Source organism: Neolamprologus multifasciatus, chromosome 12 (genome assembly GCF_963576455.1).
Source record: "Neolamprologus multifasciatus chromosome 12, fNeoMul1.2, whole genome shotgun sequence".
Classification (NCBI taxonomy): Eukaryota; Metazoa; Chordata; class Actinopteri; order Cichliformes; family Cichlidae; genus Neolamprologus; species Neolamprologus multifasciatus.
In genome coordinates, this window is record NC_140450.1 from 7,620,562 (window position 1) to 7,641,585 (window position 21,024).

Below are 21,024 nucleotides of genomic sequence, written 5' to 3' on the forward strand. Positions count from 1 at the left end.
TGAATATACAGTAGTTAAGCGGGGCTGGCGTCTGGTTGCGTCGCATGTTTTTCTCTTTTCTGAGAGAAGCACCAGCGTGACGTGGGTTTTTTAGTCGGCGGAAATACTCATGACCTATGTCTCTTTAACATTTGAATGATATCATCCAGCTAGGAAGGCGTCTTCTCCGCCGCATGCAGAAACAGAGCAGTGGAGAGGAACTGCTCGCAACCAGGAATATGGACTTGCACATATTGGACCACAGGCTGAGGGTCACCAGTATATCCAAGAATGGTCTGGTGAATTTCACACACCCACTGATAAAGCTGATATTTCTCCGGAACAGGACACGGTAAGGAGATTCATTGATCGGGCCAGATGGTCATGTCGCTTCGCTTTACGAATCAGCTTTGGTAATCCAGTACGGACATATGAGATAACCTACAGCGCCTCTTCATTCACTGGGTGGCCGAGCTATTACTGGTGCAGCCGATTTGCCTGCACATGCTTTGCTTCCATGAATGATTCACAACGGTGCATGTAGATGTAAAGAATTGCAGTAGCTTTTGTTTTTAGACATTCTGTTTTATAGTTGCATTTGCACAAAATCTGCAGCATTTAAACTGAATTTTTGTGCCCTGCATACCTTTAATACGCGATTCTTCCAGTGGGCACAAAATCAGCTTTAATCAAACTACTTCAGAAGGGTGCAGTACCGTTGTGTATTTTGGTTGGATCCCGTCTCTCCGAAACAAACTTAATACATAACATCCTGCCCTCGAAACCAACGTGCAGTCTGCAATTTTTTCTGATCTCACCCATGCATTAGTACCAGTTTTCAGCTAATCCCTGGATATCCCTCCATTGTTATGCAATTGTTTATTATTGCGGCTGGCCCATGTATAAATGACCAAAAGAAGAGATCGGCATCTGTCTTCAGACCACCATGATATAGGCCGTGCGGGGTTCAGCTGCAGCTCTCGTGTTGAGTAACAAAGAACCTGTAAACGACTGTCTAGAAAGCGCTTCGTTATGTCATCGCCTTTCTGGATTCTGAAGTCTGTATATCACACCATACTCTGAAAGGTTCTTATGATGTACCTTATTTTGGCTTCCTCTTAAAAAGAGAGCAACTTTTTTATTATTTAGGGGCAGATGGGCAGTAAAAGTGCATTCTTACAAGACCATAGAGAAGTTACATCTAACATAAATCCATATGTCAAATGCATCTCTGTACATGCTCGATTGATTTCATGAGTACTCGGTTGAGTATTGGGTAATGGAATAAGTTTGACATAGACTAGACACACTGTGTCATGATGACTTATTCTATAGTACTGTAGAAAGTAAATAACATGTCTCTGAATAATCATAGATGTGTGGGATTTGTGTGAGGAAGGCATTGGGCAACCGGTTAACAAGAAAATCCATATAAATATATAGTTACTTTTAAAAACTCACTTGAGAGGTATAAACATTTTTTGAACAGGTTTAGTGAAGCATTCAGTATATGTTTAAAAAGTAGGCGAAGCACTGAATAAACCAGAAAGGGCATTTTGATCATGCTTTGGAGTTATGTCACCATTGTTTTTCCTGTTTCTTTTTCCATGAGCAAGAGGGATTTTTTTTTTTTTTTTTTTTTTTCCACCTTTTGGTCAAATACTAGGTGATGCGGAATGGGGAGTGGTGGAGAAGTTTGTTTTTAGTTGCTTGATTTCAATCGGGGAGCAAAAACAAGCCTGATTGCTCCGGGACACTTTTAGCCATCTCCCTTTTTCAGGCCTCTGCTACTCATTTGTGAACAACTCCCTGTGCAAAGCGATTTGAACGCAGCTCTGAGCAGAATTTTAAGGAGGTAATCACATGTGGCATAGTGGATTTTTCTTCAGCGTCCATTAGCGCTGGAGCTTACTATGTCTATAGTGCAGAGGCTAAAAGTAGTGAAAGGAACACTTTTGCCTTGTCTACAAAGAAATATTCATATGATGGAATAAAGTGTGCACTATCAGCTACAATATTACTCTGTAAATGTCAGCGTCATTACCAACTTAAACATAAATGTCAAATACTCTGTTTTGCAGAATATAAAATATCTAAGTTATCAGTGAATTCTCCTAGAATGGCTGAAAAAATGTGCACCTTGGGCTTCTAAGCCATTCTAGTCTTATTAGTATTCTGGTTTTGTCTTTAGTAGTTGTTTACACTTTGTAGGTAGAGTAATAAACAAAGCTCAGCATCAGCTCAATATATTGTTCTTCCTGAATTGTGGATGTAGCCCCGCAGGCTCCACACAGTCCTCCTTTCTTCTCTTTGGTGGCTAACTAACAAGAGCATGGGTTGGAACAATACTTCAGCCGAGCCAGAAACCCGGTTGGGAGTTTTCCACTTGTCTGCTTCAGTGATCCGTCAAGGTTGGGGCTCCCGCTCCTCCTGTTTACAGAGGACTTCCCACACCCCGTACCCACCCGCCTTTATGAAACTGGGGGGGAGGGGGGAAAGGAAGCCTGAGAGAAAACTAAGAATCTTGTTTTCATAAGTTGCTATGGTAGTAGACAACTTGTCGTGCTGTGATCATAGGACTTGAGGCTCATTCCTCGCCCTTGAGCATCAGTTTTCTGTGTGCTTATCATGTTTTCTCAGCTGGAGCATCAGTTGCAGGCCCAGTGCCGTCACCAGCCCTCACTCCCTAAGTGCTGCTACCACCCGTTGTTTTGTGCAGCTGGATCAAAGTCCAACCTCTTGTGTGCTTGGTTTTCATCTTCCCCACTTGGCCGCTCCCTCGCTACCCGTTGCTTCCTCATCTCTTCTAGTTATTTTCATCTCCTTCTCTCGGTGTTCCTTCTACTTCAACAGAAGCTTATTTTTCCAACCCATGTTACTGGATGCTGTACAAAACATGTTTGGGGCACTGACTTTGCTTTGCCACTGTAGATTCTTTGCCTGAATCTACAGTGGCAAGCCTGCAAATGCATCTGTGCCACTGGTGTCCCCCAAGTTATGAACAGCAATAACTCTTTTTGTTGAGCAGATTTATTCTTTGAAGGAAGCTGAAAGAAAATATACTTTTTACTTTTTCTACAACAGTAGACGTCAAATTGGATCTTCCTTTTGACTTCATAAGAAGTTGGCTTGGCTGTACTGACTGCAGTTCTGCAGTCTTCATGTGACTGCAAAAACAATGCAGTGCAAATGGTTTTCCAGCTTTCTTCTTAGTGCATTATAATGCATAGATGTATAGGTGAAACATCTGTCTTGCATGTACTTTGCAAACAGGAAACCAAATATGCACACTTGTTTCCCAGATAGTTTCCTCAAACTGTCAGAATGTTGCTGAGCTGTGGCTTACTTGGATGTACAAAGTCAGTCTTCACCCTCTGCTCCAAACGACACAGCACATTCATTTGTGCACTAAACGTTGCCGTTTTTACTTGCAGGAAAGCTGCTTGACATACACTGGCTGCAGGAAACTGCTTGCTAGGGAAGGTGAGGGGTCAACAGGAAATGAGAGATGTATTGTAACACAATTGGCTGGCTGAGCTTGCTAGCAAAGCCGGTAGTTACTGTTAACAGCATTCTCTCTGCCTCTCTCTTTGTCTATGTGGCGTGATTGTCCCATTTCATGCCAGGGATTACTTTTTGCTGACTCAGGAGTTAGACTGTCTCTCTCAGGTTTTGGCTGTAGTAGTCTAAGCTGACTGATAAGCAGAGGAAGAGGAATGTATCTTCAGCAACATTGTAAGAATACAGGAATATCGCACTTCCTTGTTAGGGTTTCAAATGAAACAAAGAGATCTTCGATTTAGAAACTGCTTTTAGGTTCTCCATCACTAAAAATAAAAACACTCGCTAATGAGGCCCCTGCCTGACTTCTTTCTGGCAAAACATTTATTATCCCCCATTGTTAATCCACCAGTTATTAGCAGATAGCTCCTCTCAAGGGTATAAGTATTAACTAGTTCTAGCTAAAATCTGGTTCCATAATTGCCAGTCCATCTAAATCATAGGCTTTCAACCTGTGGCAGTGGAATTTGCACCCCTGAAGTTTTTGGTTTTTTTAGGTCATCGATCAGTTGCTTTGGTCTGCCATGTGCTTTTGTTGTTTTGTTTTTGTTTTTTCAACACAGGACATTAAATAGGGACCAAATATTGACTTCAAAAAATCAGTGTTATGAAGAAGAATCAGTAATAATATTGGTGAAATATGCAATATCAATCCCTAATCCTTTGTTGCTTTGCATACTCATAGGGCACTTCATTGGGTATACCTCTTTGTTCCTTTTGCCTTCAGAACTGCTGGAAGCATTCCTCAGAGATTTCTGTCCATATTGTGACATGATAACATCATGCAGTTGCTGCAGATTTGCTAGCTGTACATCCATGATGTGAACTTCCTGTTCTACCACACTCCAGAGCACTCTGTTGCATTGAGATCTGGTGAACGTGGAGGCCATTTGAGTACAGTGACCTCAGTTTTCAAGAAACGAGTCTGAAATTATTTGAGCTTTGGTGGGTTATCCTGTTGGAAGCAGCCATCAGAAGTGTGTAGACTGTGGTCATAGAAGGATGGACATGATGAGCAACAATATTTAGGTAGGCTGTGGTTTTTAAATGATGTTCAGTTGGTAGTAGAGGGGCCCAAAGGGTGCCAAGAAAAAACTCTCCACACCATTACACCAACATCATGAGCTTGAATTGTTGATAAAAGGCAGGATGAATCCATGCTTTCATGTTGTTTACACCAAATTATGGCATTATTCATCCAAAGAACTACCACTCACTGGATATTTTCTTCTTTTTTCTTTCTGGGAGAGAGCGTTGTGGGAAAAATCCTGTAGATCAGCAGTTTCTGAAATATTCACATTTAAAATCTCATAAATCACCAATCTTATGCTCTGTTTGAACTTGATGACATTGCTAAATGCATACACTTACTACCAAATTATTGGCTAATTAGACATTTGTGTTGATTAGCAATTGAAAAGGTGTACCTAATAAAATGGTTGGTAAATATATATGCCAAGATTTGGCTCTTCAGTATGAAGTTTCAAGTTTATCTATAGCAGCCTAGAAGACAGTGTTTACTATCACATTACATTCTGTGAGACAAACATCATCAGCTGAGCTTTCAAGGACACAGCCAGGCTACCTGTGTTTCCACCCCCAAGTCAAGCTTGACTTCAGAAATGTTTGATTGTAAGTGTTAGAAGCCCTCCAGTCCAGAATGGCACCAGATATGAAACAAAATGACAACAGTTTAAACTCAACACATCAGAAGTGTGAACTGTGGCTGTTTTTCTTTTTTAAAGAAGTGCAAATCTTAAGTCTAGCCTGGCCAGTGAAAAACTAAACCCTGCTTTGTTTTGTCAAAGTTCATATTAATGTTTAAGTAGACAATAGACAGAGTTATGCACAGATCAGTTCTATCAGCTTCCCTTTGTATTCTTTACTTGTATGTTCTTTGAGAACGTACCAGATTGTTGAGTTTTTTTTCCCTCTGTCAAACCACACAAAATCCTATTGGCCTAGTGTTTTTTTTTGTTTTTTTTTTTCCACAGAGACACCATTCAGTAGGACTGAACATGAGCCACTGAGTCTGCCTTTTACAACAAATAGCTCAAAGCTTGGTGAAGAGATTACAATAAATTGTCATCAATGTTCTGTCTTGTTTCATATCAGCTGCTCTTTTCTTCATAAATTGTTAACCCTGTTGGGCTGTATCAGCAGGCAAAACGACACCGTTTTACACCACCATTTAATGAATCGGACACTTTTTTTAAAAACAAGCTTCAAGAAGACCATAAAGATTTAAACCATTGCCTATGGTTCATCCAGTTTTGAAAAACAGATTTAATTATAGATGTGTATAAACAATCTAGTGACTTTTATAAGCTCGCATATCTCCTTTTAAACTGGGCTGCCCAGACATTATTTGAAAGGAGCGTTTGTCAGCCAAAGCAGTGCCCCAGTTTGGTATGTTTCCCCTCCATTTGCTATAGACAATGGAGTGATAGAAGCATAACATAGAGCTTTAGGCTTGTGCCAATTAAGGGACATCCACTCCTGAAACCCTATGTACATATTGGTGAAAAATTCCATTTACTTGTTAAAGGAATATATTGAACCTCCTTTTGTTGGTTGCAAATGAATAACATGGCCTTTTTTCCTGTTTCTCTTTCCCCTCTTCTCATCTCCTACTTTTCTTTTTTTTTTTTTTGTGCCTCCTATCCTGTTTCAGATGCAAGTTCTTTAGTCTGACTGAGACTCCAGAGAACTACACAGTTGTCCTTGACGAGGAAGGATTCAAAGGTATAATACCCTTGTTCATTTGCATTTCTATTCGGCAGGGGGTTATGTTTCCACATTTTAGTACCAACTGAACACTGTGTGCAGATATCGATAAATGTATGCTATGTCTAATCTTTGTAGCATATCTGTTTGTCAGCCAGCCTTATCAGAAGAAAAATAATCTACCAATAATGTAAAAATTTAGGAGAAAAAGAGGCTGATAAACAATGTAAGGAAGCTCCTGCCGATTCCAGTAAAAACACGATTTGGAATTAGTATGTATTCTTGAATTGGTCCACAACATAGGGCTGTGTTGTTTTAGCAGTCTAATGTTGCTTCCTTCCTTTCTTGTTCAGCCTCACAGATATCACGCGGTAGAATGGTTGTAGACTTGTAAACTTAAATGATGTCAATCGAGCAAAAAAAAGTGTTTTTCGTGCCCTCCCAAAGAGCTTATGCAACTTTGCCTTACTTCCAGTTTCACAGGAGATGATCTAGTTTATCTCTGATATCAGTGAATGAAAGAAGGACTGACAGTATAAAGCATCACTAAAGTGCTTTAAACTCCCTGCCACATCTTAACAATACATTCATATAGCACTTTATTCTACTCACTTTAAGCACTTTATCAACCCGACAGCCACGGCCAATTTAGATTTACCAGTGAACCTTACATGCATGTCTTTAGGATGTGGAAGGAAGCAGGAGTACCCAGAGGAAAACCCACAAAGGTTCAAACCAGAGACTTTCTTGATGTGAGGCGACAGTGCTAACCACTCCACCACATAAGGCTGTTGTCTTTGTGCAGTTCATCTAATCGAGGAGTATAATCTGTTGCATACACGGACAGGAAGTCCATGGCCGAGTCGTCGTTTGGTTTGCCTAGATGCCTGCACAGAGCCTCACACTTACCATCTGATATTGAAATACACAGCACCACATAACCTAATGCGACTTTCCGGGGGGGAAAAAAAGTTCAGCTTATTTTGCTGAACTTAGTAGAAGTAGAATCTTGTGTAAAAGGTCAAATAAATTATTAGAGCAATTAAAAAAGGAAACACAGCACTGAACTTTTCCAGACATCACACAGAGAAGGTGTGTGTGACAGCACCTGCTGCCATCTCTAGTACAAAGTCTTTGTAATGTCAGAAAGAGCCCGTGTGAATCTGTGAATAGACCAGTTGTCCAGAGAGTTCAGTGCAAGCGAATGGACGTCATGTGTCCTGCCTCTTACATGCTCTACCTAGGCACCACCTCTCAGCTAAACCATGTGAAGTGTTTCAAGTAGTGAAAACAAAATCTCCCATTGTGTTCTACTTGTGAGAAAATCCAACTTTAGACAATGCCTGGACCCGATTATCGCAACATTGTTGAAGTTCATTTGGGAAAACAACTTTCTGATCCCATCCAGTGCTTTTGCTGCCATTTTTGTCTCGTCCTTTAACACAAATGTAGTTGTTAAAGGCATGTACCGCCTCGGGGTTCTCCATTACTCTCCTCTCTTGCTCTCCTTCTGACGGAAAACCTATTTTAAGAGGTTAAAGCTGGTGTAGTGAAGCCGCAAGGGGCTTCCTGTGACAAATTATGGCGACCAGAACATTGCTTCTCTTGAAGGGTATAAAGAAACAGAAAGGGGAATATTCATTGCAAGAGGTAGTGGTAGGTTGTGAAGGTTTCCTGAAGTTCAAATCAACGTGCATTTCGAAAAGCATTGATGGATGTGTTTTTGTTTTTTAAATGTTTATGAAGGGTTTGGCATAAAAGATGAAAAGTTACAACATGCAATTCCCAAACTTGTAACCTGAGTATCTCTGCCTAAGCTGTTATTGCACATGAACTCTGGGCAGTCAAGACATTGTATTCATTTGCTTTTTGTCACAAAGCAGGTTTATGTAAGAGTGCTGCCTGGGTATGGCGTGCCCACAGAGTTGCTGTGAATTCTTCTGACATTTAATGTTGCTATTACGTGGGCAGAACGTTGCACGGACTGAAAGTAAAGACTACTTAGCGTATGATCTAACTGCATTGGATATATGTGATCTTGCATAAAGCTCATTGTGATAATGTTGAGAAAATTTCAGGGGTAGCGTGAATTTGTGAAAAATCTATATAAAAGACTGTATATAAAAGATGGTTGAAGGTGGGCTTTTTTTTTTTGTGTTGTTTGTTTTTTTATTCTCACTGTTGAAGCCCTTTGCATAATCGCCTCCACCTTTTTGTTTTTTGCAGGGGGTTGTAATCATATTTGAACAAAAGGATGAATTCCTTATGAGTAGGGATGGGTAATGTGTATGTGCCATCATCGTATCCAGTGCGATGATGGCACCGGTTCTGACATAAACGGTAGTAACCAGACCGAAAAGCAGCGCACATTTCGGTGCTTCATTTCGGTGCTTTTTTTTTCTGAGATGTCACACACTTTGAATTCTAGCCAATCATTTTACGTTTCCGAGGACAGTAGGCGGGCCCAGGTACGTACCTACTTTTAGAGCAGAGCTACAGATTAAAAATGCCCAAGACGAAGCGGTCAAAAGTCTGGCTGTACTTCACAGCAAAATATGCAAACTCACCAGCCTGCAACAAGTGCTTTAAGGTGATACCATGATACTGTCAAAGGAGGTAACACCTCAAATCCGATGAAACACCTGGCGACGCATAGCATTTTTTTTTAAAGCAGAAAAATGCGCCGTATTTGATAGCTTGCTGCGAGACCTCACACCGAGCGCATCTACTGCGGGTGTGGTGGTGACGGATGATGATGGCAGCAGCAGCCGTTCTTCTCTGCGTGAGTAGCTTCATGTTGTTCGTGTGCAATTTACGTTGAGTAGGCTAACCACGTTATTACATTAATGCATGTAAGGTGAACTAGCAAACACTGTCGTAGTTACATGCAGCTGTCTTCTTGTTTGATGGCAGATACTCCCTTCACCCTGGCCAAAAAGGCTAAAATGACCAAAGAAAAAGTGGAAAACAGTTAAACATGAGAGGTTTTTGGACAAAGTTTGTTTTTTCCATTGTTTAAGCACTGCTTCCAGCCAAGAGTGATATCATATATGCCCTATAGCTGCAGAAAAGGCTAACATTGTTATCTTTTTACAATAAAAACAGCTGAACATGAGAGGTTTTTGGACCAATTTTGTGTTCTCCATTCTTTAAGCACCGGTTTGAGCACCGTTTCAAAAGTACCAGTTTGGCACCGGTATCGGATAAAACCTAAACGATACCCATCCCTACTTATGAGCTATCGCTAGTGAGCCTGGATGGGTGCATTGCGCAAACAGATGCCTGCTTTTTAGCATTAAGTAACATACAAATGAAAGGAAATACAGTTTTCCACTGGAGCAAACACTTTGTCTGTTAGACAGCTGATCATATGGCAAGCCATATTAATTTTGATATAATTGCATAATTGCAAAAGTAGCTTTAGAGAGTAAAACTTTTGGGCTGTAAAAATTGTGTGGGCCCCGCCTCAAGTGGCTACTACAGTTTTCGGCACTTCCACATTAGCCCCAGAGGTTGCCACTACCAGTCAGTGTCCACTTGGGTCTTATTTCAGGACAATATATACCATCTTTCCATTTTGATCCAGAGAGTTAAATTACAGACATGCGTTGCGAGGGATCATCTATTTTAGCTTTGCCCCATAAAAGCACTGGTAGCAAGTCCCACTCTATGATCAAGCGCTTGCTGTAGTGCTGCTTACATCTTATTTCACTGCTGGCCGTTTGCGGTGTAAATAGCGGGGACATGTTAGGTCTCTGTGGCAAAGGAAGAGAGAGCAGGTGGGAGAGAGAAAGTGTGGGTTCAGTGTACAGAGCAGCAAAAGCAACAGGAAGTAATTTTTTTAACACCGCCTCGTTTGCAGCCTCACAAAGATACAGATACATCAACAGCAGCAACATTTTAAGAATCCACTTTGCTGCACTTGATCCTAAAGTAGATTAAACTGCTACTGTTTGTGGAACTCATGACTGATCCTCTGAGAAGCTGTGCGGTTGCTCTATTAGAATTTTGAATATTTATCAAATGTAAAATATTTACACAACATGTATGCTCAGTGTGTTTTCAACGGTTATGCTGCCAGCTGCAACTTCTGAAAGTTTTGCACTTTTTCGCAGATTGAGCTTTATGAGAAAATTTGCTTGGTTTCCTATTAGTGTGACAGTGGCATCATTATTATTTTCTTATAGATAAGTGCTTTTTTTTTTGTTTTGTTTTTTTGGTAAAACAAAAACATGGCAACAAACGTAAATGGAAGCCACCATGTTGGCAATTTTTAAACAGCATCTAGGCCTCTTAAGTCAAAGCACTTCCACAAAAGTAGGACAGATTTTCTTAAAAAGTGAATTATTAAAATCTGTGGCACCAAGGCAGTCCTGAGTTACAACACTGCATCCTATCAGTTCATCCCAACCCCAAATTTCTCAATTTACAGAAACACCCCCCCCCCCCCCCCCCCCCCCCCCAGACTCGCCATGAAGGGAATACTGAAACATTTTCACAGCCTGAGTAGTACATCAGCAGCATTTTAACAGTATTAATATATAGTTGGGTCCTGCTGGACATTGAAATAAACACTAGCCAAGGGTATTCAATTAATATTATTTTTTTGTTTTCCTTTTTAATCTATGCATCTTTTTGTTTTTTGCTTACCAATCATCTTTACTCTTATTTGTACCCTCAGAGCTGCGGCCCTCTGAGCACCTCCAGGTAGAGAGCGCCATCTGGCTGCCACTCAACGTGGTCTCTAATGGCAGTGCCTCCAGCAGCTCTCAGGCTGTTGGCGTGACTAAGATTGCCAAGTCGGTCATTGCACCCCTTGCCCAGCAGCATGTCTCTGTTTTCATGCTCTCCACTTATCAGACTGACTTTATCCTGGTAAGCACCACCTATTTAAATCTGCAAACATTTTTTTTATCCATTTTTATTCTGCTTGATTACACCTTGTTTAATTAGCCACTCTAAACTATTCACGGTTGTATAATTTGGATCAGTTTTTTATATTCTAAATGCAATTTTAAATGCTTTTTTTTTATTTTAAAAAAAGTCACCCTGCAATTATGCACTGAAACCTTTTGCTACTACTGAGTTTTGCCAGATAAAATAAGCCTTTGTTTGCATTTTGTCCATTCACCAATTCGGCAGTTAAGGAATTAATCCTCAACCGTGCTGAGGACACTAAAAAGTTACATATTAGATGTGAAAAGTGTGAAGTGGGCACAAATACGTAACACCTTGACAGATATTTGTGTCAGCAAGTATATTAATGTCTCACATGCTGCTTGAGCTCGGGTATTTCCTTAAAGGTGAGCGAGTGTAGTATCCTGAAACAGCATGAGATTATATTATATTATAATGAAATGCTTATGGAGGAGGTGTTGCATATATTTAATCGATAAGCTGTCTTACTTGTGATGTTTATTTTCAACAATTTCTTTGTTGTGTAGGTGAAAGAGAAAGACCTGTCTGTGGTCGTCAGCACACTAGAGGAGGAGTTCAATATCTATAAGGAGGAGGGAGGAGAGTCTGTTCCTGTGCATTGTCAGGATGTTTCCAACGGCCTCCACAAGAACGGCAGAGAAGGTACAGGTCACAGGGCTATTTGGTATGGATTTATTCATTGATCCAGTTTGTCTCAGAGGAAGTACGGACATTAAAATGCCAGAGCGCCACCTTCACTAAGGCCGGTGTCATCAGGTGACTGTTTTACAGTCCACGTCACAAATCATTAAACGACAACTGAAGAATGATTTTATCTATGGAAAAGTACTTAAAAGCAGTTTTTTTTTTCATTCCACAAGCATCTTATTTTAGAAAAGTCTAACACATGCAGTAGTGAGTACACTGCAAATATTGTAGCAGCTTCTGCTGTGAGCGGTCTTGCATTCTCTCGACTAAGGTCAGACTAACATTTGTGCAACCTTACACAACTCAATTTGAATGTAAGGCAGCGATGTGAGCCCATGCAAAGTCATTATTGATGCATCCGTGTCAGCGCTGGCATCACTGCTGTTCTTTGATATTTTATAACTCAGCAGTGCTGCCACGATGCTGTACTGAAGAAAGAGAAAATGCTACAGAGAGAAGCGAAGTCATGATTAAAAAGACCGCAACCAACTGGGACATACAGCGCTGTGCAAAAGCCTTGACTAACCCTCATTTCCTTATATTTTGCTAGGAAAATGTGAAGTATGTGCAGTGATTTATTAAAACATGCACAGTATTTTAGGCAAAAACAGAGTTTGTACAATATGAATGAGCTAGAAGGTCAATATACACGTAGAAGCTGAAAAGCTACCACATTATTATTATTTTTTTTTACTTTTGTTTTTAACAATAGAAAACAGTAACAGAGTAGATCCATAGATCAACAAAGATCCACTGATGAAAGGATTTTTGTCTTAAAAGACAATTTATTGTCTAGAAAAACTAGAAAAACCTGTGTGCAATGCCCATTTGTAGTAGTTCTATTCCAATCCTTCCCATTTTACGGCTAACACTGTGCTTGTTCTTGCAGCCATTCAGCCTACAGTTCACCCGGTTCTGATCCCAAAGAACCAGTTTTGTGTCATGTCCCTGGATCCCGATACACTGCCGTCCATTGCCACTACACTCATCGATGTTCTCTTTTATTCCAGCAGGTGACGTTTTGTTTTTAATCACTTCACTGCAATACCTGTTTTAAAGCACAAGGTGGCAGCAGAAGACCCAAAGTAGAGTTCAGTTCAGGCTTTTTTTGTTTTTGTTTTATTGATGGTAGTATGAATTTATTTCTTTGCAGCATTGCTTTGATTGTGTTTAGATTACCATTAAAGTGAAAATTTATAACGTATTTTTATTAATTTCAGGACACGCTTGAAACGAAAAAACACTTATAGCATATTTTATACGAAATCTAAGCTGATAAAGACTGCTTTTATTCTGCATACATATTTTTATTTAACATGTTTTCACATCTAATTATTTTAAAGTAAGACCAACATTTTTATTTATGACTTGCTTTTTTTGCTCTGTGCTTGACAACCGTAATAAATGTGTGGCTGACGCAGTTTGTTATTATGGTGTCCTTATTAAAAATTTAAAAAATTCTACTGTTTTTCTGTCTCTAGTGTCACGTTTAATGTGTTTCCTCCTTTTCAGTCCTAAAGAGGACCCCCAGCCAAGTCCAAGCCAGGATTGTGTTAAATTCTTCTCCTTCTCCCTCATCGATGGATACATCTCACTGGTGATGGACACTGAGGCTCAGAGACAGTAGGCAATCTAAATTTCCCTCACTTGATTTTAATTTACTTCATGGTTCTTTGCTGGCATCTATGACTTTCTTGCTTACGATGTATGAACAGGTATAACCCCTCAGGTCCTCTGGCACGATTCCAAAGTTCTGGATTAAATCTTTAAGTCATATGTTTTTGCCACTGAACAGTCGGAGGACTTGAGAGCCGAGGTTATTAAAGTTGAATAAAACTAAAGTAAAATCAAAACCATTTTAGCTAGTTAAAATAAAAATACACTTAAGAAAATCTTACAACTAACTAAAATGCTTTTATGAACTTGCCAGACAAAATAAAATAAAAATAGACAGGAATTGACCTTAGTTTTAGTTACTGTAAGTTTGGATAAATCTGCCAACATGGCCTGCCTGAGGAGCCTTTGTGAACATTTATTAGTGCTTGCTGATGTCTTCATGACTCTTAAGTCACCTGCCTTTATAAAGTGTTTGAATTGTTAAATCTATTATGACTTTCCAAAGTCTTTAGGATTAAGTTCAGAGGTTTTAGGTTTCATTTTACAAATTGTCTAAATAATTTCATTACAGATCATGAAGGCAACATATATTTTAGAGCCCTTTAAAAAGAAAAATCCTTATTTTAGTATATTTTTGTTGTTTAATCTTCAGGTGGCAGCCAGAGCATTCTCTGGCAAGAGAAAAAGCTTAGTTCATGGTTCAGTCCCCCACATAAGTAAACTCATGCTTGATGAATCCTGACATTTCGAACTGAGTCTTATTCTGGCTTATAAGTTGCTCAAGTTGCTTCATGTCTGAAGTACTTTGAGCTGCACATGAATAGGTGCCACATAAAAAGTTTGCTTACTTGACTGAGTGCACTGAAGGCTGCTTTGAGTTCATAGCAGGTTTTCTGTCTTCTTAATGTCTCAGCCACAACACAGCTCATGTTGTTTGACGCGGCTCTATTTGATCATTTTAATGCAGGCGTTTTAAGCCAAGTGTGGACAATTTAACCGCATTGAGTCCAAAAAATAATGAATATCAACCTGAACAGCAGTTGTTTTGATGTTTTCTCAGCACACCGCATTGCTGCTTTTGCAGTATTTTATCTGGTGATTGCTACAGGATGTTTTTCCCCGCTACATTTCTGACGTAACAAATCAGCGTTTGATTTGTGTGCTCCAGGTTTCCGGCCGATCTTCTCTTTACCAGCTCTTCCGGGGAGCTGTGGAGAATGGTTCGCATAGGAGGACAACCGCTGGGTTTCGGTACGATATTTTACTCATTCCTCAAATGTTTCAAAATCAGCCATATGTGTTATCAAGAGGTAACTGTATGCATTTGGCTGTATCCGTCTTCACTTATCTCGACAACCGCAGATCTAGTCCACTTCCGATTTGACAGGTAAGTAATTAGGAACTTGGTGATTGGTGGAAATAAAGACTACTATGCTATCACACTTTCACAGCGACTTGTAGTTTGCCTGTCAGGCAGTGGGATAAATATAATACATATATATACCTATGGGGGAAAAAAACCCTGCCTTTAATTGTCCCCAAACAGATGTTTTACTGTGCTGACCAAATTAGCATAGCTGATGGTTGTAGCCACTTTTAATTATCAGGTTTTTAAATGCTTAACAGACTTATGATTGATTTGATTTACCATCTTTGTCAAAAAAAACTTGTTCTGTCAACAGGAGAATGAAATGGGCAGGCAACACTGTGTTTTTTCTGTTTCATACTAAATAAGTCTTGCCAGTTGATGTGGAAACAGGAAACTGTTAAATTAAAATGCTCATTAAATTTACAAACAACTGAACCCTCATTATTATTATTTTTTTTATGTCGTTTGATTATGATTGTGCTACTTATTCTCCTTCTCTCGTTATGTTTTATAGATGAATGTGGTATAGTTGCCCAGATATCGCAGCCTCTCGCCGACAGTGACATCTCTGCCTATTACATAAGCACCTTCAGCTTTGACCATGCTCTGGTGAGTCCAGCATTTTGATCACCTTAAATTATGAACAGTCTCAATCTGACATGTCATGGGTTATGCAAATAAATCGTACAGATCACATTTGTGATTAATAGAGAAACACGCCACACAAACTTAGCAAAAGTATGACGTGTTATGACGCGACTAGGGAAATGTAATGTGTGTACTGGAGGTTTAACTTATTCTGTTATTAGACGACAGCATGGAGGTCAAAAGATTAATGTGATTGGGTAACATCCCGAAGAGAAATCGAATCAGCAAATCCGTGGAGATGCAAATCACTTCTTGTCAGAGTTAAGATTAAGCATAAAAACAGGATGCAGATGTTTGCCTTTCGAGTTGAAGTCACAAACTTTGTGTTCGGTCAGTGATATATGCTACTAATAATGCGATCATTTAGATTCAACCAAGTCCTATATTACACTCTCAAAGCAAGTTTGTTTTTCTTTCCTCCACAGTTTATTTTAAATTCGATGTACATGTAAGGTTACCTGTCCCTTACTCAGTCTGCCGTATTAGCCTCCACACACCTGAACCTTACCAAGATGAAGGTGATGGTAGCTAAATTGACTCCAAATATGATGCTGAAACTCTGTACTTTCCATGTGGTTTGATAGCACATCAAAATTTGATGTGTCTTCAAAGGTTCATTTTGATATGCACATTATCGTGCCTGTCAAAAATTGGTTGCATTGAAATTGTCTATGTGCCAGCTTGGTAAGCAAGTTATCTGCATTATCTTGAAAATTGCTAAGAAAGCTTTATCTGGCTCATTTGTTGCCATTTCCGAGAAACCTGCCTGTGAATCAACAAAACCAAGTTTCCCCTCTACATTTAGGCAAGAAATGCTTTTTCTCATGGTGTCTGTAAGGTGAGTAGAGAGATCTGAGGTAAACCGCGTATGATATTGCATTTCTCTACTGCAATATTAGACTTCTTATCTGCAGCTATAATCCAAATAAAAAAGTAGCTGTTTTGTATAAAATGTAAATGAAATGATTTGAAAACCTTAAGAATCTTTATTTGAGAATAGTACAATAATATAATAATCATGTTATACACCAATGCAGCGCCTGGGGAGCAGTGTGTAGGGACGGTACCTTGCTCAAGGGTACCTCAGGGTAGCCGTTCAGTGGAGTCGAACCCCTGACCTTCCGATCATGGGGCAACCACTCTACCTACTGAGCTATCCCTGGCCCTTGTGTGACAACAAAGTGTTGTTTTTAATTTAATTAAATATGGTGAAAGGCCAAATATTAAACAACTAGTTAAATTGGTTAGTAACATTTAAAAAATAAATACATAAACTGACTCAGTCTTTCCAGACTAAAGATGTGGAGAGGCCCCTACTCTGTAGAAGCCTGCATAGGTGAATAATTCACCAATGAAATAAATAGTTCTCAACTATTTATTTTAGTTAAAATCCTTAAAAATAAAGGTATTGAAGAGGTGCAATCTTTGAGTGCTTAGGCAGCACAGCAATTAAAACAGACAAGATCTGGTTCTGGAAACCAGGATGTCAGGGATGGGCAACTCCAGGCTTCAAGGGCCGCTGTCCTGCAGGTTTTAGATGTGTCATTGATCCAAGACAGCTGATTTTAAATGGCTAAATTACCTCCTCAACATGTCTCGAAGTTCTCCAGAGGCCTGGTAATGAACTAATCATTTGATTCAGGTGTGTTGACCCAGGGTGATGACTAATACCTGCCGGACACAGGCCTTTGGGACCTGGAGTTACCCACCCCTGCAATACATGGATTAAAAAAACGTAAAAAAAAAATCTCATAGCTCCCACAAACACAGGATCAAATTTAAAGAATGGCAAAGAAAAATGCAGTGATCTTGAGCTAATTTTAATTTAGACACGTTGTCTAAGGAGCTTGGAAAGAAAAGTGTCCGGACTTCTTTAAGTTGCTTGAAGTTTCACCTCTCATCCGAGAAGCTTCTTCAGTTCTAAAGGGTCAACTATGCGAGTGTACCACCCCCCCACAGAGGCACAATGGACGTCCTAATGATCCTCTACCTAATCACATGAGCCAAGGTGTGAAAACTGGTGTAGGTCATAATCAGCCAAGGTTTCGAGGGAACTCATTGTGAAACTAGTGTGTGGTCCGTGTGTGTGTACTTCCAGTAAACTTCAGGGTTGACGTTTCAATTCCCTTTAATGCCCACGGCACAGTCCAGGAATGGCAAACAACGACAACAACAAACTTTATTTATAGAGCACATTTTAAAAACCAGCGGTATACCAAAGTGCTTAACATAAGTGACAGAGAAGTAACACGAGTATTATAAGGCCTTAGCAAAGTATCAAATATACTCACAGGTCAATGCCACTAATACACAGGGGTAATATAAAATGCATATCAAAATAAAAACGTAATAAAAGCACAAGCCATAAAAAAAATATGTAGAAGATAAAATAGAGTCTAATAAAGTCTAAGAGTCAGGTGCGAGCATTAACAAGCAGGAAAGGCGAGATTAAACAAATAGGTTTTTAACCGTGATTTAAAAGGTTGGATGGAATCGGACGCCCGGATCACAATCGGAAGGTTATTCCACAACTCTGGTGCAACCAGGGCAAACGCCCGGTCACCTCTAGACTTCAGCCGAGATCTAGGCTGCACCAAGAGTAACTGAGTAGATGATCTTAATGCTCTGGCAGGAACATACGATTTAAGGAATTCCTTAAGGTAGCTCGGTGCCGTGTTGTTGGTCATTTTAAACGTAAGCAGCAGTATTTTAAATTGGATGCGGTATTTTATGGGTAGCCAATGCAGGTCAGCTACAGTTATCCTTTGTCTTCCCTGGTGACCTTTTATGTTTTTATCCACAGTGTTTATATGAGCAGTGAAGGATTCAACTTCTTGGGTTTTGAAGAAGACACAAAGGATATGGGCTTTGAATCACTTTACAATCCCTTTATTCTGTTCTTATTTATGGTATGATTTATACAGCGTCCCATCTCTTTATGAAACGGGGTTATAAATTTTAAATATTTGTACAATGTTTCAATATAACATGGATGGGTGTATGGATGACGGGAGTAATAACCAAAGTCTTAGTCACGGAACACTATTGCTTTCCGCTCTGTCACTGCAATCAGGTGCTATCTTTACTCGTGAACCATAACCACACTGTTCTGTTAATAGCAAAGTCTTGCAACTTTAAGAGAAAAAAAGTAACAAAAAACACTTGCTGTGACATCACAATGACGTGTGCACTTCTGAGAAATTCTTTGCATTAGTAGATAATCGCAATCCTGGAATATTTTTCTGCTAAGTCATTCAGTTGTAGTAGTTGAGATGTATTTCTTGCCAATGGGCACCCTTTATATGGAGCAAAGGGTGGGGGGAATGCCATCGTTACATTTTTTTTAAGAATTTTGTTTTGCACTGATGAAAAGGATTGAAAGTCATCTTAAACAACACAGCAAGAGGTGCAGTGACTCTTTCACATTGCTGTAGAGCAAAATCATTTTACTTGGAGGGTAAACTGGAGGGTTTTCGAACACGAGTGACCTGTTTAACGTCAAGCCAAAGCATCTGGTCATATTTAAGACTTTAGTAGGCCGCTCCAAAGCCAATCAGAGTGGAGCTCCTGGTGCCTTTCAGATAGTTGTGTTCCTGCATGATTATCATTATGTATTATTAGCATTATCCCCTAATAAAGGAAATCATTTAAAACTGCACTTTGTATTTACTTGCGTTATTTTTGCATAATGTTGAAATGTGAATCTGAAACAAGTGTGACAAATATCCAAAAAGAAAATGCATATATGCATATGAGATGGTGGTAGGTCAGCACCTTTCAGTGAATTTATCACAATCATTTTATCTTTAACTAAAGTAGATGGGCCAGTAAATGTCAATTGATTTCATGGAAGTTAATCATTGTGTAAGCTCAATGTTTTGGTATTAGGAACTGTAACTTTACTGTTTTGGTTGATTTTTAGCACTGTGATCAACCTTGTCTGCATCCATATTAGGCTAATTTAACTGTAATAAAACAGTTGTTACACTACCTGCCCAGCAGAAAAAACTGTACAAAGTGAGTCCAGATTTTTTAAAAATGAGATAACAGAAGCAACCACAGTATTTCCATCATGTCAGCTTTATAAGATTATAACACAATAAAGCTGTTCTTTAAGTTGCCAAGCAATAAATGTAATAATACGTATTTCAAATTTTTTTCTAGGTCCCTGAAGAGGACATAGTCAGTGTGACAGACATGCTTCAGCACCAGAGGAACGAACCAGCCACCAGCTGATTTCTGAAGGACTGATAGTTCTTGATGATCTTGGCTCTTTATGTCCTCTTGCTCCAGTTCTAACAGCTAGAGGTGGCAGGCCAGCAGAGAAGGAGACTAACTCTGTGCCTAGATTAGGACTGCATTGCCAGCAGTATTAACTACTACAAATTTGCCATGAACACCACAAGCGCTTTTCTGTGGTGCGTGCACACAGTTTGTATGCGAGGCCACCTGTTATACCTGTCGAGGCAGGATGCACAGGATGAGCCTTAGGGGGTCCTCAAGCTGACAAATGCACATCACAGTACACAAACACTTGAAAACGGACACAACCACACTTTAGCATTCAGTTTCACAAGCTGAAATTGGCTTGAGCGTGTATAATAGACATGTATGGTCAGAAGATGAATTGTTATTAAGAAATGTTTTGCAGCATATACCAGAATACACTCAGCACACATCTTAGTCTTCCAGTGTGGTGTTACATTATAATATTATGTCAAAGCAACAGTTGTTTTGTTTGTGAGGGATTTTTTTTTCTTCTTTTTTCATTTAAAGACCATTTGCAAGTATTGCTGTTTTCATTTGTGCTCAACTGGAAGTGTGTAGCTTGAAACGCAACGCGGTGACAAACAATCGTTTGTAATTATCATGCAAGAATACAACTGAGAATTTTTGGTTTTGACAACAGAGCTCACTTGTTCTGGTTTGAGAAGAAATATGTTGATGCTTGTGTCAAAACTACCACAATCTCTGTGGGGGGTGACCATTTCTCCTTTTTTAAAAATAAATAAATAAATAATGGGTCAGCATTTCTTAACCTGAGGTCAATAACACTATGTCTTATTTTTTGTTTTTGTTTTTTTGCACAATAAACTTTGTATCTAGCTAATATCACTTAGATCGTTTTTTGGTGGTACAAATGCATTTTATACAATTTGAAGTAAAATTCTTTTTGTGCTGCTTCAGTTAATAAAAGTTCTTCAAAATAAGTTCCATGTTGACTTTGGTGTAAGTTATACATCTACACATTTCAACAAGTACTGACAACAAATGTTGCTGTCATTTGTCCTACATGATGCAACTGGGCCTGTATTAAGTAGCTTTGATAATAGTTATTTATGGGAGGGGGGTTTCTTTTTGAAGAAACAGTTGAGACAGCTGAGAGGCGAAATGTGGTGTTCTTTTGGTTTTCATTTTAAGAGTATTAACAAACCTAAACCAACACTCTAAAAAGTTCTTCCAGCTGGAGGTGCAGTAGGGCTCAGATCAGTGATATT

At 39.4% G+C, this 21,024-nt stretch overlaps 1 protein-coding gene across 1 annotated transcript; it reads left to right on the plus strand.

Annotated features, from left to right (window-relative positions):
• The first annotated feature begins 32 nt into the window (after positions 1-32).
• castor1 (cytosolic arginine sensor for mTORC1 subunit 1) lies at positions 33-20,531 on the plus strand. Its single transcript, XM_085181037.1, has 9 exons — positions 33-331; positions 6,215-6,285; positions 10,949-11,142; positions 11,712-11,847; positions 12,782-12,905; positions 13,405-13,515; positions 14,678-14,760; positions 15,393-15,487; positions 19,691-20,531. Exons 1-9 carry the CDS (start codon positions 174-176, stop codon positions 19,760-19,762), a joined length of 1,044 nt encoding a protein of 347 aa, XP_085037163.1. The 5' UTR covers positions 33-173; the 3' UTR covers positions 19,763-20,531.
• The last annotated feature ends 493 nt before the right edge of the window (positions 20,532-21,024 follow it).